The 24,580-nt window shown below is 30.1% G+C and overlaps 5 protein-coding genes across 6 annotated transcripts; all 5 read left to right on the top strand.

Moving 5' to 3' along the window:
- The first annotated feature begins 187 nt into the window (after positions 1-187).
- On the top strand, positions 188-1,906 carry LOC124933837 (pentatricopeptide repeat-containing protein At4g21170). The gene has a single exon (XM_047474275.1). The coding sequence runs from the start codon at positions 188-190 to the stop codon at positions 1,904-1,906; it is 1,719 nt and encodes a 572-aa protein (XP_047330231.1).
- A 183-nt stretch (positions 1,907-2,089) lies between these two features.
- Positions 2,090-2,645, top strand: LOC124935735 (nuclear transport factor 2B). The gene is made up of 2 exons (XM_047476154.1): positions 2,090-2,405; positions 2,481-2,645. Exons 1-2 carry the CDS (start codon positions 2,103-2,105, stop codon positions 2,553-2,555), a joined length of 378 nt encoding a protein of 125 aa, XP_047332110.1. The 5' UTR covers positions 2,090-2,102; the 3' UTR covers positions 2,556-2,645.
- A 290-nt stretch (positions 2,646-2,935) lies between these two features.
- On the top strand, positions 2,936-4,363 carry LOC124935733 (CRIB domain-containing protein RIC10-like). Of its 2 annotated transcripts, none has more exons than XM_047476152.1 (5): positions 2,936-3,190; positions 3,262-3,375; positions 3,449-3,549; positions 3,635-3,791; positions 3,965-4,363. In XM_047476152.1, the coding sequence occupies exons 2-5, from the start codon at positions 3,318-3,320 to the stop codon at positions 4,168-4,170; spliced, it is 522 nt and encodes a 173-aa protein (XP_047332108.1). In that variant the 5' UTR covers positions 2,936-3,190; positions 3,262-3,317; the 3' UTR covers positions 4,171-4,363. The 2 variants fall into 2 exon arrangements, with proteins under 2 accessions (XP_047332108.1, XP_047332109.1); XM_047476153.1 differs by having other exon boundaries at positions 2,936-3,191; positions 3,279-3,375.
- Positions 4,364-5,581: 1,218 nt separating this feature from the next.
- On the top strand, positions 5,582-7,341 carry LOC124933835 (glucose-6-phosphate/phosphate translocator 1, chloroplastic-like). Its single transcript, XM_047474274.1, has 4 exons — positions 5,582-6,247; positions 6,449-6,674; positions 6,760-6,982; positions 7,074-7,341. The coding sequence occupies exons 1-4, from the start codon at positions 5,741-5,743 to the stop codon at positions 7,339-7,341; spliced, it is 1,224 nt and encodes a 407-aa protein (XP_047330230.1). The 5' UTR covers positions 5,582-5,740.
- A 12,592-nt stretch (positions 7,342-19,933) lies between these two features.
- Positions 19,934-21,615, top strand: LOC124935741 (cytochrome P450 77A2). The gene has a single exon (XM_047476161.1). It carries the CDS (start codon positions 19,981-19,983, stop codon positions 21,523-21,525), a length of 1,545 nt encoding a protein of 514 aa, XP_047332117.1. The 5' UTR covers positions 19,934-19,980; the 3' UTR covers positions 21,526-21,615.
- The last annotated feature ends 2,965 nt before the right edge of the window (positions 21,616-24,580 follow it).

Here is a 24,580-nt window from a genome sequence, read left to right as displayed (position 1 = left end):
GCTAATAAGCTAACAAATCTTTAAACGAACATATTCGAAAGTTAATAAGTCGAATGTTTAAAAGCTCAAACTCGACTTATTTAAATTTTAGAGAATTTTTTTAAAGCTTTTTATGTAATCGAATTCGAATAACTCCTATACCAATAAGAAACAATAGTGATTCCGGTGATCTCTCTCTGAACTGAAAATGAATTTTCACCGTCTCCTTCTTCCTCGTAAGTTATTACCATCTACTTCAGTCTCAACTCCGTCAGCTTCTATCGCTTGGAGAAACCAAATCAAACAAACCCAGTTAATCTCTCAAGTCTCCACCGCCCTTCTACAACGGCGTGACTGGTCTCAAATCATCAAAAACCTTAATCTCTCCGCCGCCAATCTCACACCATCTTTCTTCCTCAATGTCCTCCACCGAACACAATCCCACCCTCAAATTTCACTCGCATTCTACAACTGGGTCAAATCTAGACTAGGGTTTCAACCAGACATCAGAACTCTCTGCAAGTTATCGCAGATCTTGATTGGGTCTGGTCAGACCCACTCTTCCAAACCCATATTGGAATCCTTGATTCAGACATACCCGCCAACTGACATTGTTGATTCATCTGTTCAAGCTTGTAGTAGAGGTAAGTATGTTCTGCCAATTGTATTGGATTCCATTATTCAATCTTATTGTGTTAAGGGACTTTATTTGCAAGCCCTGGAATCAATCAGAAGGGCACATAAATATGGACAATTTGTTTCTCTTGTTACCTGTAATTCAGTTCTTCATTTGTTAGAGCGGGTAAATGAAATTCGTTTGGGATGGTGTTTATTCTGTTTACTAATTCGAAATGGGGATTTGTTGGATCAATCAACCTGGTCTATTATCGTCCGAATGCTGTCAAAAGATGGAAAATTTGACAGAATTTGTAGGATCTTGGATTTGGGTTTAGTAGAGAGTGATGATATGTTCAATATACTCATTGATTATTACAGCGGAATTGGGGATTTCGGAGCTGCGTTCAATTACTTGAACAAGATGATTGCCAAAAAACTAAATCCTGATTTTAGAACTTACAGTTCAATCCTAAACGGGGCTTGTAAGTATGAAGATTTTGTCGTGATTGAAACAGTGATGCATACAATGAACTTGGCTACAGATTACGACTCGATCATCTGCAAGCTATCCGACTTTGAAAAGACCCATGCGATGCAGATGTTTTTCGAGAGAGCTAACGAAGAGAAGATCGTGTTACAAGTTTCTTCTTATGGAAGTATGCTGTGTGCTTTCTCGAAAGAGGGAAGAGTTAAAGAAGCAATTTCTATATACAATAAAACCATTGAGAAAGAGTTGAAAGTTGGGAACGATTGTTTTTATCCGTTTGTGAACGCTCTCTGCAGACTAGACGCTCCCGATGAAGCTGGTGAAATACTAATTGATTTGATCAGGAAGGGTTTCCATCCTTCTGAGCCGTGTTTATCAAAATTCATATTTTTTCTGTGTTCTAAACGAAGATTCAATAGGGCGGAGGAGCTTTTGGATGTGATTCTAGTTGAGGGACTCGTTCCAGATTCTTTATGCTGTTCTTCGATAGTAAAACATTACTGTGACACCGGACGAATAAATTCAGCTGTCTGTTTGCACGAAAAGATGGAGAAATTAGGTGGGAATTTTAATGTAGATACGTATGATAATGTATTACTGAAGGAACTAGTGAAGGAGAAGAGGATCGGGGAAGCTGTGAGGATATTCAATTACATGAAAAGTAAGGATTTGGTTAGTAGTGTTAGCTTTTCGATTATGATAAGTGGCCTTTGCGAAGTAAATGAACTTAAAAAGGCGATGGAATTGCACGATGAAATGATGAAAATGGGGCTTAAACCCGATAACAAGACTTATAAGGATTTGATATATGGGTTTAAGTGATAAAGATTCTGTTTTTATGATTCCTTTCTTGTTAATAAACAAAAAAGGAAAAGTTTGGACGGTGGTGGTGGGTTGATTGCCTTTATTATGTGAAGAACATGTCTTGTTTCTACTTTGCGTACTGATGCAGCACCACTTTTGATTCCTTTCTTCCTTAAATTCTGATCTGCTGCTTTGGGAAGATTGAAAGAGAGAGATGGATGAACAAGTTGAGGTTTTGGGTAAGGCATTTGTGGATCATTACTACAGTTTGTTTGATAATGATCGACGATCTCTTTCGTCTCTTTATCAGCCAATCTCGATGATGACATTTGAGGGTCAAAAATTTGAAGGGTCGGCTAAAATCTCTTGTAAACTGAATGATTTGCCGTTTGATCAGTGCAAACATTTGATCAGTACTGTCGATTCTCAGCCGTCTGTCTTTCCAGGTGGCATCGTGGTCTTTGTCAGCGGTAGCCTTTGTCTAGCCGGAGAAGAACATTCTCTCAGATTCAGCCAGGTCTCTTTCTCTCTTTTTCATCTCTTATATTAAAGTTGTTCGATTCGATTCCAACATCGTGGTTGTTACATGTAGATGTTTCATCTCGTCCCAACTCTTGAAGGGAGCTATTTCGTGCAGAATGACATTTTCCGACTCAACTATGGCTGATATTTGTTTTAATCTGTTCATCTTATTTCATTGTTGTAAATAAATGAATTCTGGAATATTTGGAAAGTATCATCTTTCTTTCTGATGTAACTACCTTGAGGCTAAATAGATAAAAACCAATAAATTCTTGAAACATGGTTTCTTCTGTTTTTAAATGAGTTATTATTTTACATTAAAAATACAATTTTGATAAATATAATGAGTTATAAATGGAGAGGAAAATGAAGAAATGAGAAATGTCCATTGTCCAACTATAAATGATGGATTTTGTGCCAGTTGTAACCATATTTTGCCCCAACTATCCAATATATATATTGGAATGAATTTTCATTTCAGATCATTTTTTACAGCTTTTCTGTTGAGGGGAGGGGGTTCTCCATTTTTCTTCCTCCTCCTTCCCTTCATCTGAATCTGCATTTGCATCTGCATCTCTATCTTCTCATCACTCATCTTCTTTCAATTCTCAATACCCACAACCGAGATCTTTCTCACATATCCTTATCTTCATCCTTAAAATAGGGTTTGAATTGTTGGATATTCACATTGTTAGATGAGAAGGAAAAAAGATGGAGATTGAAATGCACGTGTTGTCAGAAAGAGGAGAATCTGTTAATTCTCTCTGCATATATAGCTAGGTATACACAATTCCTCCATGTATTCTGCATCCTTTTTCTGTATCTGATTTCGGTTTTGATCATGTTTCAAGATTTAAGCTTCATGAACAGGAGGAGGGCATAAAGCTTTTATCTTTTTTTTGATTCAATGGCAACCAAAATCAAAAAGATTTATAAGGGCATTAAGTATATAACCCAAATATTTGGTAATAATTCTTCTTAAATTACTTATGGTTATTAATTAGGAGAACATGAATCATATCATTATTTGTGTTGCAGTTGTGAAGGAGGAACAAGAGATTGAAATTGGGCTTCCAACTGATGTCAAACATATTGCACATATTGGATGGGATGGAGCATCTGGCAATCAACCTACTTGGGTATGTATTGATTCAATTTATCCTCCTCAAATTCGATTAGAAATGTATTCATTTGATCAATCAATCATTCGCAATCAATACCCAGATGAACGAATTCAAGGCAAAGCCCAACAAGGTTCCTGCAACTACAAATGTCAAGGTCAAGGCAAAGCCCAACAAGGTTCCTGCAACTACAAATGTCAAGGTCAATATCGAAGAAACAAAATCCCCCAACTCTCCAATCTTAACATGGTCATCTCAAGGTTCTTATCTTTGATTTCTCAAATGTCTGATTTTGCTCCTTTATGCACCTGAAATTTTGAAAATCTTGTTTAATAGAGGATTGATTCTTTAGTATATCATTTAAACATGTTAATGTCATTCAAGTTTATGATGCAAATCCAAGAATGTAGAATTGAAGTCTCATTTTTAACAGATTTTGAATCGATGGACAATCAACCAGTAACAGAAATGTTCGATGTCACGCCAAATATGGACATACCAAAGAAGAAAAAGAAGAAGAGAAAGAAGTCGACATCAATTTCCTCCACAAACTCAACAACAAGACGGGTAGCTATAAAATCCAAGACTAAGCTCGTTATCGAGGGAAATGCAAGACCAGACAGCATACAAGTTATATAAGGTCTAACCAACCTTAAAAAAACTCTCAAATTTTAAGGTTTCTCCACTTTTATTTTATGTACTAATTACTTTCTAATGGATGAAACTGGCCTTGGTTGATTTATCTCTAAAGGCTTTGTTCTATAGTGTGTTTGTCTTATACTATGAAAAGTTTATGTAGAATTTTCGGATTTGTTTGTTTGGTTCCGCGTTATTCAGGTTTTATCATACAATTACAAGTTACGACAAAAATTACAAGTTACGACAAAAAAAAATACATGTTTTATCATTGAATAGTTATCCCAAGTTAAAAAAAAAAAAAAAAAAACTAATTTTGGTGATTTCCTTATATTGTAAAAAAAAAAAAGCCCAATTTACTAATTAAATTTGGATTTTAAGTTATGTATATATAAATATAAAGGAAAACTAATATATTGATACCTAGTAATGTGTGTAAAGAGATATTTAAAAAAATAAAAATAAAATTAATTATAGAGAAAAATCCAAACAAACCTCTGTTCTCTGTTGCTGCGGTATGGTATATATGACACGTGTAGAAGTCACATAATTTTGTTGGGCCCCGTTTGGATCACTTTTTAGCCTACTTTTCACTTTTTCGTAGGCCCGAATCCTAGATTACATATCATGAGTTTCATTGAGCTTATTATAATAATAAATAAATCATAATTAATTTTAATAAACTAAATAATTTGTTAATATAATTCAAACATGTTTGATATGTGAGCATTTTAAGTTGAATCAAACTAACACTTATATTTTATTATTTTTAAATATAGTAATGTACTAGTTAAACATAAATTCCTTAAGTCTTAAAACAATATATATATATATTCCCTTTTTTTATTTTGTTAAATTATGATGACATAATCTAAATTTTGAATATTTTTTCGATTTTAATAATTGAGTTATTTATTGTTAAAGTTATACAAAAACGAAATATTACTTTAACGGTTTTAAAAGTTGTTAACTTATTATTATTTATGTGTCAAATTTCAACGAATTTAAGAGTTTGACGAGACCAAAATGTCACGAATTTGATTTACACTAGAAAAGTTAAATTTATATAATAAATTAATAAAATTTGATACGTTAAAGACAAAATTAACTTTAATTATAAGAAACCTTGAATTGTAAAAGTGAAAAAAAATGTTCAAAATCTTAATTTTTCCCCAAAATAATGAACCCAAATTTGACCCAGAGACATTTTTATATTTAAAAAATATATATAATTAAATTAAATTAAATTAAATAAACTAACTTTAATAAATAAAATTAATTTGAAAATAACCTAAAAAAATTAGTAGCCAGCCTTGTGAATGAATTCCCTTATGACGCGCCGCCCATATTTCTCTCTCTAATTTCCGGTTGCCGGTGAAGATTCTCTCTCTATATCTATATATTATAAATATATATATATATATATTTTGCTCAGTTGAATCCGCCGAACAAGAGAGAATAAACTCTAGGTTTATTCTGAGATCTCAAAGCAAGATTTAACAATCTAAAGGCCCTTTTTCTCATCATCAAAACCCAGTTTAATTTCTTCAAAACCCAGTTTGATCAATCAACAATGGCGTTCTCTGTAAAACAATCGCCAACCTCTTTCATATCTTCTGATTTGGTTCCTTCAAAGCACTCTAGACTTGTCTCTCTGCCTTCCAATTTGAAGATCCAAAAAACCCTCAATTCAATCTCCGCCGTTTCAATCCATAAACCCCTCTATTTGGCATCATTCATTCAAGGATCTGTACCCGTTTCGACGACCCGTAAGACTCCGATCGTATGTCAAGCTTATGAAGCCGATCATTCTCAGCCTGTCAGCATCGGTTTGCCGGACGAGAATGAACAATCGGAGGCAGCCCAGAAACTCAAAATCAGTATCTATTTCGCTACTTGGTGGGCTTTGAATGTCGTTTTCAATATATACAATAAGAAAGCCCTCAATGCGTATCCATATCCATGGCTTGCTGCTACTCTTTCTCTTGCTACTGGATCGTTGATTATGCTAGTTTCTTGGACTCTGAAGATCGCGGAGCCTCCCAAGACTGATTTCGAATTCTGGAAATCTCTTTTTCCGGTAAGAACTTTGTGGGTTTTTAGGGTTTCACATTGAATTTGCATGCAGTGTATGTATGTATCTAGCTAGCTAAGACGATTATGATTGTTTAAATGTTCATACATCGTTCCATGCAATGCAAACGAATTTTGGGTTTTGGGTTGTGGGTTCTGGATTCTAGGTTTAGGGTTTGGTTCTGATCCTGATTTGATTTGATTCCAGGTTGCTTTGGCTCATACAATTGGGCATGTGGCTGCAACTGTTAGCATGTCTAAAGTTGCAGTTTCGTTTACACACATAATCAAGAGTGGGGAGCCTGCATTCACTGTTCTAGTCTCAAGATTTCTCTTGGGAGAGACTTTTCCTGCAACTGTTTATCTGTCGTTGCTTCCCATAATCGGCGGTTGTGCTCTCTCTGCCGCGACAGAACTCAATTTCAACATGATAGGTGTGATCAATAAAATTGAAAGTTTCTTTAATTTGTTGTATTGATGACTGAAACTGTGTATACATTACTTGTTCAAATCTTGCAGGGTTTATGGGTGCAATGATATCGAATTTGGCATTCGTGTTTAGAAACATATTCTCTAAGAAAGGGATGAAGGGAAAGGATGTAAGCGGGATGAATTACTACGCCTGTTTATCGATTCTTTCTTTGTTGATTCTTACTCCGTTTGCTGTTGCTGTTGAGGGTCCTAAAATGTGGGCTGCAGGATGGAAAATTGCTCTAGCCGAAATAGGACCCAATTTCATATGGTAATCAAATTTTTATCTGTTTTGTTTTGTTTTGTTCTGTTCTGTTCAAATTGAACACAGCATTGAAGAAGAAACATATAATGTTTTGCAGGTGGGTTGTGGCACAAAGTGTGTTTTACCATTTCTATAACCAGGTTTCATACATGTCTTTGGACAAGATCTCTCCTTTAACCTTCAGCGTAGGGAACACGATGAAAAGGATATCAGTTATCGTTTCATCCATCATCATTTTCCGTAATCCTATCCAGCCTGTTAATGCACTTGGAGCTGCCATTGCTATCTTAGGAACTTTCATCTATTCTCAGGTAAATCTATCTATGAATTTGTTTTGTTTTGTTTTTCATCTGGTATATATATAGATAGAAATGGCTGAGGACTGACAATGGTGGATTTGTGATCAGGCAAAACAGTAAAAAGAAGATTCTACAATGAAGAAGAAGAAGAAGAAGGTGATGTAAATTTTCATTTTCAGGGAGATTATTGTGTGGAGTAAAGGAAGGATATGCTGTAATAGCTGAAGTGAAAACTTTAGGGGGGATTTATTTTATTTATTTTAACAGTTTTTGGTTTTTACCCAATTTATATGAATAATAAACTTTCAATAAGAAGTAAAACACCAATTTCTAAATTTGATTTTGGTTGGTTCTAGAACTATGGATGAGAATTTTAGGTTAATAATTATTAGAAGATACATAAACTTTTAGGTAAAACTTTCAATAAAACTTGCATTGACTGTAATATAGTATTGGTTTTGTTTTTAACTTGTTATTGAGAATATATATATATATATATATATATATATATATATATATATATATATATATATATATATATATATATATATATATATATATATATATATATATATATATATATATTATTTGAGTTTTGTAAAATGAGATTGAATAGTTTTTGTTAAATAACTCATCAACTGTTTTTTATATTTTTTTTCTTTTTAATCATCAAATTACTCTATTCATCTAATATATTTATTTTTAATTTAAATTTTAAATATAAAAAGATATTGTAATTTAATTCATTAAAAATTCATATAACATATTTTTCAATCAAAAAATAGTTTTAAAAAATAAGAATTTCAAATAACCCTATCAAACCAATTTAAATAAGTCAGGGTTAATTAAAATAAACCTTGTTTGATAGTTTTTAGAATTGAAAAAATATAGGTAATTTGTTTTAAAAGATATTAAGATATAATAAAAATATAGTTAAAAAAGTATTTTAATATTTATTGTTAATGAATTATGCATTTGTTTTAAACAAAGAGGCAAATGCAATAAATTCCACTTGCCAACTTACACAGTTTAATTATTGCATCAATTCATTATATGGTTAATTTGTTAATTTTATTATGCAAAAGCTGAAATTTAGGGTATTTCAAATCAAACCAAATAATTCTTAAACATGTAGTATCACTAAAGCTAAGTAATCATTTATCCAAATTAAGTAGCTAAGAACTAAACAATTATCAATTCTACAAATATACAACAAACTCGGGTAAGCCCACGTTAACAAATTATAGTAGTTGCATATTAAGTGACTAAGAACTAAACAATTATCAAGTCTACAATATACGACAAACTCGTGTAAGGACACATTAACAAAATATAGTAGTTGCATATTAAGTAACTAAAACTAAACAACTATCAATTTCACAATATACGACAAACTCATGTAAGGACACGTCAACAAATTATAGTAGTTGTATATTTATCGAGACTTGATTCTTGGCCTTTTGTCGTGCTCTAATAATGTTTGTGTAATCCTTCCATTAAAATGAATTTTCGCCCTCCATTGCAAATGGGAAACAAATTATTTTCATCTTCTTTTTTATTTTTTTAAAAATGAATCTATTTGACAAATGAAACCATTAATACTAACACATTCTTCTCTCTTTGTAAATTAAAAAAAGAATGCAAAGAAATCTATGTGTTGGATTGCAGTATTTCGTAATTTTCACTAGCAAGTACATTAAATTTAAACTTGTTTAGCAACAATTTTATAATTGTCACTAACACAATGTATGTACAATGTAACTAAGCATAATTGCACATCATTTATATTATATTCTGGATAAATTTATTATGAAGTGAACATTTTCTTCTTTCTTTTATTTCTCTTCTTTTCTAAAATCATTCTTAAATTAACATGGAAACTATGAAGTTGAAGATGATATCTAGGGAATGGGTATAGTTCAAATATAAAAATATTTGAATTTAGTGACTTATCTTTTCATATTTAGGTTTGGTTCTACAGGGACGGACCCAGAATTTAAAGTTATGGTGGGCTTGAAAAATATTTGGGATGGACTTACAAAATAAATAACGAAAAAATTCTAAAAAAATTAAAACAAGTGAATAAAGGTAAATTTTTACTATTTTTTTAATAATTGGATAAAAAACAGTAAATTATATTAAAAAATTTAAAGAAATTAGCTAGAATTTTTGATATATATATTTATTTTTTTCAGGTGGACTGAACCCCTCCATACATCCATACATCCGTATCTATCCTCAATGATCATTTTGAAGTACAAACTTATTGGACACCCAATCAATAATCATTACAAAATAAATTACACTCCCAATTGTTGATGGACTTTTGCGATGATATCTGCAATATTTGATTGATGCATGCTCCAAACAAACATGCATAGTTAGTCTATCAAATTTGATTTTTTTCTTAAATATGAAACAATTTTCACTAAATCTCATTTTTAGAAAAGTATACAACGGAGAAGACGTTTTTTTATTTATTTTTAAATGATCCATGAAAATTAAAGTGTCGTTACAGTATCCGACAAAAGTACCCACACAAAACATTATGCATTTTTCTATCGAATTGTGTTTCATCTAAATCCACGATGGAGAGTGGATGTTGATATGATTTTGAACAAGTGTGGCTAAAATTCTAACAGTTATGAACCATCTCGAAAGTTGTTTTCTTTTAATTTCTTAATATCTTCAAACGTCAAGAATTCGAATAAAAAAGATACATTTACCAGGAAGACAACACATGTTTAGATTGCAATTAGATTAGGGTATTTGGTTTTAATTTTAAGTGTTCTTGATTCTTGAAAAAAATTAAATTTGTAAAAAGAAAATAAAAACAATTAGACTGAGAGTATGAAAGCATTGAATGCAACAAACAAAAAAAGAATTTGTTGTGTTAAGCAGTTGGGCATTTATATGCATTTTTTTTTGGTTATAACGTACTCATTACTCACAATAAAGCAATTACACAATAAATTCCACTTACCAATATTACACCGCCCAATTATTGTCTCAGCTAGTTAGCTAAAGTCTAACAAAATTTTATTTTTTTTTTGAAAACTCTGAGTTTCACTTTCTTTTGGAATGCGATTGTTCCCCGTGAGTTAAACACGTAGTGTGCGAGCACACTTAATCAATTTAATCATACTTGTCGTCTAACATACTCGAACTCAATACTTCGCAAGGAAGTCGAAGTTAAACATTTCTTTTAGGAACATGCTAGAAAAATGAATAAAATCTAACCATTTAAATGTCACTAACTTGGTTAGAACAATGTATTACCAGTCATTGTATTATGATTCAATTATAGTTATTATTATTCTCTTATTTCACATAAATGATAAAACCTTGAGAAGTGGTCCATTCCCTATTTAGAAAATGATTAATTAATATATAAGTATAAATTTACATCATGACATGGGACAGATTAACTAGTTTTAAGACGGATTAAGATACTAATCCCATACTCTAATTATTCACCAAATTAAGGTGGTGAGTTATTATAGTTGGCTAAAGCAGCAAAACACAGCTTTCAAAACCCTAGAATTCTTTATTTATTTCTTTATCTTAATTCTTGTTTAAAATCATAATGGGCTCATAAAGACTTTTCATTTATTTCCTCAAAAGTAAGTATGTATTTTGAAATGAAATTACACCTTTTTCTTTTGTTGATCTGAATAAATACAAATTTTACCCACTCAATGAACTATAATCTTAATTTTAAATAAAATCAAGTATAAAATTTCTAAAATAAAAATTAAGTTTGTATATATATCTATTAAAATTTGTTCGTTAATTATAATTATTTCAAGTTTGAACTAGATTGATTCGATTATTTGAATAGATCATATATCCAAACATAATAATCAATTTTTATGGTATCAAAATCATATATATCTGGACCTTTAACCTTTAACTCGATATTTTTCGATTCGGAATAACAATAAGCTGTCATTACCGTCATTTAAATCATGATATTTGAATGAGAATTGATTATAAGATTTTTAATCTGCCTTAATTGAGTTAACAAACAAGTGATTATATCAATCTTAACTTTGATGCTTCATGTGCAAATGAAAAGTCATTGAGTGTACTGATGGAAGTGCAAAATTTGAAAAAAATATTTCAAAAGAGATTAAATAATGCTTTTTTTTCTTTCTAAAAAATAGCATTGATTAATAATAGGCAATAGTATTATTGATTGAAAAGAGAGGTGGGTAGGTGAATGCATTTATCAAAGTATGATCAATCATCAATGGACAAACTACCTCATCTTCCCAACGGTCTCTTCCTCTCAATATTTAACACGCCTCACATGAATAACATTCCTATATATTATTAATTAACACTTTCCTTTTTACTTTTACGGCCTCAACAAGAGGGTTAGTTTGATGCTATCAGTACAGGTCGGGCATGTATTCATTAATAAAACGTCACGTATACAAAGAGAAAAAAATCAACAAATAAGGGAGGTGTACTTCATTTTTGTGTATAGGTGTCACTTCATGAGTGAGATACAGATAGTGTTTGTACTGTTAGCATCGAATTAACCCGACAAGAGTGTAAAGACTCAAATCTATGAGTTTGAAAACATGCATTTCTAATCTATATAAGTTTTATCCCAAACAAAGAGTAATTTGTGTCTTGAATTTTTGTTGGAATTCAAATTTCAATCTCATTGTCATGTCTTATGTTCTATCAGCTTATACTCTATTTGTATGACCCTTTTTTCTAATGTCTTATTTGAAATGAATGAATTAAAAAAAAATAGTTAACAACAAGTTTTATAAAAAAAATCATAAAATAAAAAAATAACTTAATTGTTATTTTAAGCTCGAAATTGGATTGTTTTTATTATGAGACTTGAAATTTTGAATTGTGATATTTATATGGGTTCAAACTATCAAAATTTTAGTTATTTGAGATTTTTTTAAAATTGACAAAATGTTCGACATTTTATTATAATATATTATTTTCGTTTTTTCACGTTTTTAAATGAAATGATATTTAGAAACATTTTGAACGTATTTTTTTCGAGAATTACACATTCTAGTTTTTTTAAGTTGGTTTGAGTGACTAAAACTTTTTTAATTATGAAATATTTTAGAAAATTTGAATAGAGATATATTTTATATTTAATTTTCAAAAATCTTTATAACGACAAACTTTGTGTATTGTTTACCAATTTTAACAAATTTAGATTTAAATTAAGTATTTTTTTGTACACGTTCAAAACTGTCAAATACGATTTGAATATTTTAAAAAATGTGTAATGTGTAAAAATAATTAGAAAAATCGAAAAAAAGAAGGAATCACTATTTTGTTTTTATAAATATGGTAAAATTAATTAAGAAGATAAAAATATTATGTTAAAATAAAAAGAACATATTCATTTCGTTTTGTGAAAAATTTTAAATGACTAAAATTATAATATTTGGATCCACATATGACACAATTCAAAATTAATCTTATTCAATTAAACTTAAATAGCAATTGGCCCAAAAAAAAATATTTCATTTTAAAATACCCTTATATTAATATTTTTAAGTTTTTATAATTAATAACATATAAAATTTTAAATAACCAAAGTTAAGTGGTCTAGCGGATTAAGTGTTCACATTTCATGTTTAAGACCAAGGTTCGAATCCCAAAACGTGCAAATTTATATTGACTATAATATATGGTGACACAACTTTTAAACAAATAATAGACATTTGAAAGTGTGAGGTCATAATTAGTGGTTGGTTTGACGAGCATTTAAAAGTGTGATGTCACGAGATGGAGGTTGGGTGGTGGGTGATTTGTCGAGTGTGAGGTCAAAATTACTAGTTGGTATGATGAGCATCATTTGAAAGTGAGAGGTCACGAGATAGAGGTCGGGTAGTGGGTGATTTATCGAGTGTTAGGTCAGAATTAGTGGTTAGTTTGACAAGCATTTGAAAATGTGAGGTCACGAGATGAAGGTCGGGTGGTGGGTGGTTTGTCGAGTGTGAGATTGGAATTAATGGTTGGTTTGAAAAACATTTGAAAGTGTGTGGTCACGAGATGAATGTCGGATGGTGGTTAGTGATTGATTTGACATTGGATAAGAGGTTTGTGATCAATTGAGGCATATGAAAAGTGTGAGTCACAAGATTAAGGTTAGTGGGTGGTTTGCCGAGGGGATAAAGAGGCATATGAAAAAATGGTTGGTATGATGAGCATCATTTGAAAGTGAGAGGTCACGAGATGGAGTTCAGGTAGTGGGTGATTTATTGAGTGTGAGGTTAGAATTAGTGGTTGGTTTGACAAGAATTTGAAAATGTGAGGTCACGAGATGAAGGTCGGGTGGTGGGTGATTTATCGAGTGTTAGGTCAGAATTAGTGGTTAGTTTGACAAGCATTTGAAAATGTGAGGTCACGAGATGAAGGTCGGGTGGTGGGTGGTTTGTCGAGTGTGAGATTGGAATTAATGGTTGGTTTGAAAAACATTTGAAAGTGTGTGGTCACGAGATGAATGTCGGATGGTGGTTAGTGATTGATTTGACATTGGATAAGAGGTTTGTGATCAATTGAGGCATATGAAAAGTGTGAGTCACAAGATTAAGGTTAGTGGGTGGTTTGCCGAGGGGATAAAGAGGCATATGAAAAAATGGTTGGTATGATGAGCATCATTTGAAAGTGAGAGGTCACGAGATGGAGTTCAGGTAGTGGGTGATTTATTGAGTGTGAGGTTAGAATTAGTGGTTGGTTTGACAAGAATTTGAAAATGTGAGGTCACGAGATGAAGGTCGGGTGGTGGGTGGTTTGTCGAGTGTGAGGTTGGAATTAATGGTTGGTTTGACAAACATTTCAAAGTGTGTGGTCACGAGATGAATGTCGGATGGTGGTTAGTGATTGATTTGACATTGGATAAGAGATTTGTGATCAATTGAGGCATATAAAAAGTGTGAGTCACAAAGATTAAGGTTAGTGGGTGGTTTGTCGAGGGGATAAAGAGGCATATGAAAAAATGTGAGTCACAAGAAAATGGTCAATTGTAAAGTTTGTGATTAAGTTTGACGAGATATAAGATGTGTGTCATCAATTGAGGTCGACTAAGATTGATGAGTGATTTGCCGATGGAATAAAAAATGCATATGAAAAAGTGTGAGTAACAAGATGAGGGTCAGTTGAAAGGTTAAGTGGGTGCGTCGAGGGATAAAATATATGTTAATATTAAGTTTAAGATTAAACTTAATTTTTATAAACTAAAACTAATTTTAAATTAATTAAATTTGAATAATATTAATTTTATCTAAAATATTTATAGATAAATAATATTTTATATATATTCTTATTCGAGCACATGCACGATTGATGCTAGTTAAATTAATACATATATTAAATAAAATATATTACATAAATTTTTAATTTTATGTATTAAAATAAAAATATAATATATTATATTAATATTAAAATAATACATATATTACATAAATATAAAAATAACATATATATTTTATTTTTACTTAATTTTATAAATATAATATATATAATTAAAACTAAACATATTAAATTAAATAATTTTAATAAATATTATAAACTAAAATAAAATATATAACATAAACTTGAAATAAAATAAAATAAACCTTAAAATAAATTACATAAATCTTACAATATTTATAATATTTTACTCTTTTATGTAATATATGTATTATTTTGATATTTATATAATATAATATTATATATTTTATTTTAATATATAATATTAAAATTTTATATAATATATTTTATTTTAGTGTATAATATTTTATTTTAGTTTATAATATTTATTTGAATTATTTAATTTAGAATGTTTTATTTTAATTATATATATTATATTAAATAAAAATAAAATGTATATGTTATTTTAATATTTATGTAATATATTTTATTTAATATATGTATTATTAATTTTAATTATTATATTTATATTTGTAAAATAAAATAGGAAAAAAAATCTTAAACGTATGTACAAGTCCCTTAAATGTATGCACTAATAAAATGTCATTTAAACTTACCTACTATTAAAAAAAATTGGCTCATTTAACCTATTTTAGTAGTTATAGTTAATTTTTATTTTTAAATACATATTTACTAATTAAATATTAATATATTTTCTATTAGATTTTATTTCTTATAATTCTTAAATTCTCATTTTTGAAAAAAAATTAGTAACTTATTTATGAATTTTATGTTTTACTGTAATATTTTCTTGAAAAGTTTCTTTCTTATTTAATTTAATATGAACAAAAATGAAATTAATAATTTTTTATTTAATTTTTATTCAAGTAGTAGTAAGGAACATTGTTTGTTTTGTCTAATATTTGATTATTACTTTTTTGGTGTTTGATGAATGAGTTGTTATTATTATCTAATTCTTGATTATTAATTAATTTATTTTGTGTCGAAGAATTTTTATTATTGAAAAGATAAGTCATTATTATATTCAATTATTCTAAATAATTTTAAAATAATTAATAATAAAGAAGGAGAGAGAAAATATATTAATTATAAAATATATAAATTAAAAAATAAAAATTAACGTTTATGGTTTAGAGGTTAAACGAGTCAATTTTTTATACTACATAGGTTTAAATGACCTTTTATTTTATTAGTATATATCTAATCTATATATATATAATGATGCTTAATTTTTAAAGTGTCCGGATTGTCGGGTCGAGAGCTGTGGTTAATTTGAATATATGTGAGAGTAAATTGATATTTGGGTCGGATTGTGGGTTGACCCGCCCATAAACTTAAAACGGTTAAAAATAAAATTAAAAATGTTATAGGTATGGTTTAAACTTGCAACCTAACAAAACAAATAGAACCTTTTAACCAACTAGACTAATAACACTTTATATTTTAAATTCAACCCAAAATTTGATAAACGCGTGACATTTTAACAATATAAGTTCAACTTTTTAACTAACTAATCTATATATATATAATGATGCTTAATTTTTAAAGTGTCCGGATTGTCGGGTTGAGAGTTGTGGTTAATTTGGATATATGTGAGAGTAAATGGATACTTGGGTCGGATTGTGGGTTGACCCGCCCATAAACTTAAAACGGTTAAAAATAAAATTAAAAATGTTATAGGTATGGTTCAAATTTATAACCTAACAAAACAAGTACAACCTTTTAACCAACTAGGCTAATAACACTTTATATTTTAAATTCAACCCAAAATTTGATAAACGGGTGACTGTAGACACTCATTTTTCACACCTAATTTTATAGTTTATACTTTTCATAAATCTGAGTCTATAAAATTTTCTCGAATTCATTCACAGACTCATTGCACGATTTATATTAAAGACGATTATTTTTAGAACAATTGAGTTTTTGAAAATAATTGATTTTGGATTCTTAATAAAGTTAAGGTAGTAATTTGTCTATGTTACAACACTTATAGAAGTTATTATACTTAGAATATTCAAGGTTTTATTTAATTAATTATCTTGGGTATTTATAAAAAATAAAAATTAAAAAAAATATTTTACAAAATATATATTAACGTTTTTATAAAATTTCGTTAGTTATATTTTGTTTTTTTTTTAATTAGATTAGTTTGTTAGATTGGTTTGTTAAATTAGTTAGATTAGACTTTGAGATTTGATTTCTTGAATAAGTTAGTTAGCAAAAATAAAAGATAACGGTGTCTACACAATCGTGAGAAGCACCCTAGGTCAAAGAAATGAAAAAAAAGATTGCTAAAATAAAGGAAGAAGTTGTCAAAAAAGGAAGAATAATTCAGCCGAGAATCAAGGCTTAGTCAATTTTTTTAATTAAAAATTAAAATGATCAAGTATTACATCATTATTAAATTAAGCTTAAATCTTATTTGATGAAAATTTGACATTTATTGACGTGTCAATTGGAGATTGCTCAATTATTTTAAACATTTGTAAATGTTTGAAATAGTTTTCTTGTCAAGTGTGTTAAATGTGCCTTTCGGCCCTAGGTTTCATAGTTTTGCCTATAAATATCTCTAGGCTGTCTATTTATGTTTGAAATAGTTTTCTTGTCAAGTGTGTTAAATGTGCCTTTCGGCCCTAGGTTTCATAGTTTTGCCTATAAATATCTCTAGGCTGTCTATTTGAAAATCCTAAGCAAACACCACTCTTGTTAAGTTGGTCACAAGATTTGCTTAGGAAATCTTAAATTAAATACCACCCTTAACATCAAAAAAGCAGCCCCATTGTAATCTCTCTTTTTTTTTTCCTGAATTTGAATATTTTTTGCCTTTTTTTTAATTCCATATATTGTTTCTTTAAGCTTTCTATTTTGATGGGTGTTTAGAATTTTACTTTTCTTGTTGTAAATATGTAATCTAAATAAAAAAAACTTAATGTATATAAAGGTCATTGACCTAAAATTTCTTTAAAACCAAAATCGGCCCAATTTCTTTAAAACCAAAATCGGCTCTTAAATTGGCCATTTCAAAATTAAAAATATAAAACTTAAAGCCAAAACAAAGAAAATCTGCTTTTATTTTATTTTATTTATTTTATAATTGTTAGGATTATGTTTTTGTATGTATATAGGTGTTTATATATTTTAAAACCTTGCTGGATTTTTTTTTTTTTTTTTTTTGCAATTTGGGGTCCATTTGGATCACCAAGTGTTAGTTAGTAGGATTAGGTCAAAACGGCACAATGAACCATATTTGTGTGTCATCCGACCAAGGAGCCTCTCCACATGAAAAGATCTAATGTTTTCCCGACGTTTCCAGTACTTCATGATGCATTTGTGCACATAAAGACCGAAGATTTCTGCATCCAAGGATGGAGGACATAACTGTATTTATTTATTTGTTTTATTTTATTTATTTATTTATTTTCAGTTTTCTTTAATCTTAGGGTTTGTTTGTTTGACATTTTTTATTTTGCTTAGTTAAGAGTTTGTGGCTTGTGAAAAAAATTAAAATTAAACCCTAAAATTGAACTTAGCCACTTAGAATACATAGGACTTTTTTTATTTTATTTTTATTATTATTTTTATTATTTTTATTATTATTTTTATTTAAATAAAAAACCCCAAAATAGTTTCACTAAAGTTGCTTAGTTAATATTTTTATTATTTTTATTATTATTTTTATTTAAATAAAATTTTAGACCTTTAAATAATTCACTAAAGTTTCTTAAAAATTAATCTAGACTTAGGCCAATTAATTTTTGATTAATAACTTGCCTAGTTTTGATTTTTAGGATAACTTTATGTGTGAATTATTTGTTCTCGTTTTCTTTTATCTTTGTTTATTTGTTTATCTCATGCAAACCCATTAAATGTTTAAAATGGAAAATTTTAAAATGTAAAGCGTAAGAATGTTTTAAAGAAATGCCAAAATTAATTAGTAGAGACCTTAGGGGCGTTGTGGGACATAACGTCTAAAAAACCATTTCCCACACGTAACCAAACGCCGAACTCACATCTCTTAAATTCCTAATTTTTTAAATTAGGTGGCGACTCTCTAGTCGTGAGGTTAATTAATACTGAAAAAAGTTAAAAAAGACCTATGACATATTTCCCATTAAAAAACTCTCAATCTCTCCCAGATTCGACGGGAAGGTAAGATATGGAGTTGTCTATATAGCCTCGTTTTTAAAACTTAAATTTTTTCAACATTAAAATTAATTCCCCTCACGTTTTCAAAAAATAAATTTTTTAAAGAGTGTCCCAGAATTTTCAAACTAGTCGATCAAAATATATTTTTTTAAAAAAATCGATCACAGTGACATTTTAACCATATAAGTTCAACTTTTTAACTAACTAATCTATATATATATATATATATAATGATGCTTAATTTTTAAAGTGTCCGTATTGCCGGGTCGATAGCTGTGGTTAATTTGGATATATGTGAGAGTAAATGGATACTTGGGTCGGATTGTGGGTTGACCCACCCATAAATTTAAAATGGTTAAAAATAAAATTAAAAATGCTATAGGTATGGTTCGAACTTACAACCTAACAAAAGAAGTATAACCTTTTAACCAACTAGGCTAATAACACTTTATATTTTAAATTCAACTCAAAGTTTGATAAACGCGTAACATTTTAACAATATAAGTTCAACTTTTTAACTAACTAATCTATATATATATATATAATGATGCTTAATTTTTAAAGTGTCCGAATTGCCAGGTCGAGAGCTGTGATTAAATTGGATATATGTGAGAGTAAATGGATACTTGGATCGGATTGTGGGTTGACCCGCCCATAAAAATTTTATCGTAATATTTTTTCACGGTTTTTATATTATTACTCGTGTAAATGCACGGTTACATGCTAGTTGAAATAATTGTACAAGTAAATGTTTTTCTAATAAAATATTTATAATTTTAGTGTAAAAGATGGGTAATTAATATGTTAATTATTATTGATTCATCGAGAAATGTGAATATTTTAGAATTGGAAATTTAAAAGTCCATATGATTGGGAAAAATGGTTTGAAACATGGATAAGAGAAGAATTGCATAAAAGTGTTGATAACTTACTTACCACCAATGGGGACGTGGGATTTTGATCAATAATGATAGCCTTATCAATACACTAGGAAGGATGTAAATTATTAATGCAATTGTCCAGAGAATTCAATTCGACCACCTGTAAAAATTGATCATCTATTTATAGTATCTAACCACCACTATTCCTCCATTGAAGCACCTCACTCTCTTTCTCTCTTCACTCTCACCTACCATGGATCAGTTCTTAATCGACATAGGCATCCTCTGTTTCGCAGCTCTGTTCCTCCGCATATGGTGGCGCCGTTCATCTCTCACCGGCGCCGGCCGACCCAAAAACTTACCTCCAGGTCCTCCGGGCTGGCCATTGGTCGGAAACCTACTTCAAGTTGTCTTCAACCGTAAACACTTCATCTACATCATTCGAGATTTAAGAAAAACCTATGGCCCGATCTTCACCATGAAAATGGGTCAACGAACACTTGTAATTGTTACGGATCCAGATCTGATCCATGAGGCACTCGTGCAGCGTGGCCCGCTTTACGCTAGCCGACCCATGGACTCCCCGATCCGATTGGTGTTTAGTGTCGGCAAGTGCGCCATGAATTCGGCCCTTTACGGGCCGTTATGGCGAACTCTTAGAAGGAACTTTGTAACAGAAGTTGTTAACCCGACCCGGATCCGACAATGTGTGTGGATACGTAAATGGGCACTTGAGAATCATCTTAAGAGGATGCAGACTGAAGCTTTGGAGAAAGGGTTTGTTGAGGTTATTAGTAATTGTCGTTTGACTATATGTAGTGTTCTTATTTGTCTATGTTTCGGGGCGAAGATTTCGGAGAAAAGGATTAACGAGATCGAGACGGTTCTTAAGGAGGTTATGTTGATGACGGCGCCGAAATTGCCCGACTTTTTGCCGGCGCTTACGCCGTTGTTCCGACGACAGCTCAAGGAGGCGCATAAGTTGAGGGAAAAACAATTGAAATGTTTGGTTCCGTTGGTTCGAGAGAGGAGGGAATTTGTGGAAAGCGGTGAGAAACCGGGGAAATTGGGATCGAAGATGGTTAGTCCAATCGGGGCGGCGTACATTGACTCTTTGTTTAGTCTTGACCCGCCCGAACGAGGACAGCTCGGGGACGAGGAATTGGTGACGCTTTGCTCTGAGGTCATAAGCGCCGGTACGGATACCAGCGCGATGACTTTGGAGTGGGCTTTGTACCACATTGTGACAGATCAAGGGATTCAAGAAAAGCTTTACGACGAGATAGTCTCAGTGGTGGGGAAAACCGGGACGATTACGGAGGAAAACGTCGAGAAGATGCCTTATTTGGCGGCGATTGTGAAAGAGACGTTCCGACGACAACCACCAAGTCATTTCTTGCTATCGCACTCGGCAGGGAAAGAGACGGAATTGGGAGGTTATACAATTCCAGCGGATGCGAGCGTGGAGTTCTACACAGCTTGGATGACTGAGGATCCGAGATTTTGGTCGGATCCTAAGGTGTTTCGACCCGAGAGGTTTCTTCCCGGAGGGGAAGGGTTTGATGTCGATGTGACGGGGACTAGAGGGGCGAGGATGCTTCCATTTGGGGCGGGGCGAAGAATTTGCCCCGCCTGGAGTTTGGGAATGTTACATGTTTATCTAATGTTGGCCAAGATGGTGCATGAATTTAGATGGTTACCGGTTACTGGTGCCCCGCCCGATCCGACCGAGACTTTCGCTTTCACCGTTGTCATGAAAAATCCTCTCAAGGCGATGATTCTTCCAAGGATGGTTTGATTGTTTGATGTTTCCGGTAATATTTTCCTTTAAGTATGCTTTTTATTTGGTTGGATTTTATGTACTCCAAATAATTAAAATATTTACACTGATTTGTCTCAACTCTATATTAAATAAATTAATATAATCATCGTGTCGTGGTGAAGGAGTGAGAATTCAAATCGATCCGACCAACCATTATATCAACTCAATTTGAACCGATAACATTCTATTAATTAAAGCTACAATATATTAATTTTTTTTTAAGTATATACCAAATCTTTTCGTCTTTACTTAATAAAAAGTATCTTATTTGAAATTGTTACTATATTAGTGTTTTTAAATAATTTTGTTAGATTAAAACGAAGTTAATTAAAATTAGTTTATAAAGTTGTCATATATGAATTATTAGATTTATATGATCGAAATATTTGATATATCAAACCAGCATGGTATACTATCTTGATAAAGTATAACCTACGTAGTAAAATCAAATTTAAAATTATCGAAAACATTGACTCAATCCAATTTTCATGACTATTATCATCAGGTTGCGTGGCTAAAGATTTTACGGGTATAATATCTCAATGTTCTAGTTCAAGATTATTTTACTATCATCTATTTTGCTTGATAGTGTTGTCGTTAGGAAATTCTTTTTAGGTTTATGATGTGTTGTCACTGGACTAATGTAACTAACATTATTATGCAACATTGGCGTAACATTGTTCAACATTTATTTGGTTATAAAATTTTGAACGAATTTTTAAACATACACATTTCGACTTTTAAATAAGCTTCATTAACTCACCACTCGCCAACAACAATTGATGGCATATTAATATTATCGGTTGTTGGTGTATATTAAATAATATTGAAATTGACCATTGATGTTATACAACCATAAATCACGGTCATGCCAAGGTTCATATTGCCAACATCATAACTTCCTTTTAAATAAAACCCTAAACCTAGTTTCTTTAAAGAAAACGAGCAACATTTTGAAACCGGATACAATTGAAGAAGGCGGGTCAAAAGGGATCCTTGTCGATGGATTCCTCTTATTCCGTCTCACATGGAGGGACAAAATGGTAAAGAATTATTTATTATTTATTTTTTAAAATATATTCATTTGCCAATTTTATGAGGCGGACAAGGGATCCTTATCCCTTCAGAAGGTAGATAAGAAAAGCAAGAAATATTATTGTTATTATTATTTTATTACTTTTTGACTAAGATTTATAGTAGGGTCCTTTACTTTATTATATCACATTTGTGTATTTGAAAACTTCTGGCTAAAGGTGATGAAACTTTTTCTTTTCTTAAATCATTACCGATTTGTGGTAGACATGGACAATGATTTTTATTTTTATTTTTGTAAATGTTATAATAAATTAGAACAAGAAGTCGCGGATTTATCAACCGAACAAATTAAACGTGGGGATTTCATTGACCTATAATAGGAGGGATTCATATTTACATGTTCTATCTCGCATTTACCTAAACACACAAATAAGATCATACCAATTTGACTCATATGTTTATAACAACTTAACGGATATCATTTTTTACTCGTTAATAAAGTAACACAAGTGATAAAAGTTTTACTTAAAAAACTAAAAAATCTCACTTTCTATTCCCGCTCAAAATATGTTAAGTTGAAAGGTCATATTACTTTTACCTGTATAATTTGTGCCCCTTACACTAAAATAAGTTTCCCGACGCTTAATTGTCTTCTTACACTTAATATTGATTTCATAATATTTGAAGCAAATGTGAACAGGTTAGAATGTTGTTTGCAACCTTCAATTTTTATTTATGTATTTATTTTTTAAATAAACATAAAAACTCAAAATCACAATTTTGTGACCATAAATCTAGCAATCTACAACTAAGTCAAATGAACCTAAATTATGTATATAACAATTTTGCCTAATATCTAGAGATTTACCTATTATATGTTTGAGATGTCAAACAATTATGTTTGATATTATATATAATTTAAAAGTATTGGTTTATTAGGTACTATTTATTACATTTATACACAAAATATATATTATTTGATATTTTCTAAATTTTTTAAAAAAATTATTAGTTAATGTTTAAAATTGATGAAAAATATTAAATTAAGTTGCTTAATAGGATATATGTTGTTAAATATTGAAATCAGAAATTATAACGAATTGTGGGATGTTTTACGTCGCTATATAAACGACGGTAAATTACTTATTACCAACAATTAAATCTTTCTTTCCGGCAATAATTTAAACGCCGCTAATAATATATTTAAGCTGGCATGGTAGAAGTAGTATTTGTTGCAGTTAGCCATTTTATTTTATATATTAATATTAATTAACTAAGTAACAAGTTTTGATTAATTGGTCAAAAGTGTTGGGTTTTATTTTTTGTTGTTGCTAATTTTTTTAATTCAAAGTTTTAGTTAAAATATATATTTTTAAATATTTGGAATTTAAATATTTAAATTATGATTGAGCAATCAAATAGAATAATAAAAAGAATATCAGAATTTTGATATAAAAAAAGTTTATGTAAAAAGGTTAAATATAAGATTTATAAACTCATTAGTATGTACTCAAAATATATTAATTAATGTTATGATTAACAAATAAATTTTATATATAATTTTTTTATTTAACATAAATTTTATTTGGTCGAATGGTAGGGATTTTTGTGGGGAGCCAATTGAGATTTCGAACATTTTCTTTTAAATCTCACAATGGGACTTGTTATTATTAAAATTATACAAAATAAAAGGTTGTCTCAAACGCCGTTAACTTATATGTGTCATTTATAAATAAATAAAAATATCATTAATTTAACAACCCAATTTCAGCGAATTGAAAGTTTGACTACAATATTTCAGGATAGATAATCAAAATCACAATTTGATAGTTAAATTATTGACATTAATATTTTAATTATTTATTTACAAATGATACCTACGTAATAAGTTAACAGTGTTTGAAATCGTTAAAACAAAATCTCGTTTTGTATAATCTTAATAATAAGGAGTCTCAAATTGTATGGTGTGAAAGAAAAGGTCTGAAATCTCAATTAA

Source organism: Impatiens glandulifera, chromosome 4 (genome assembly GCF_907164915.1).
Source record: "Impatiens glandulifera chromosome 4, dImpGla2.1, whole genome shotgun sequence".
NCBI classification, from domain to species: Eukaryota; Viridiplantae; Streptophyta; class Magnoliopsida; order Ericales; family Balsaminaceae; genus Impatiens; species Impatiens glandulifera.
Note: the sequence above shows the minus strand (reverse complement) of the source record. Positions and strands in the feature narration are given on the sequence as shown.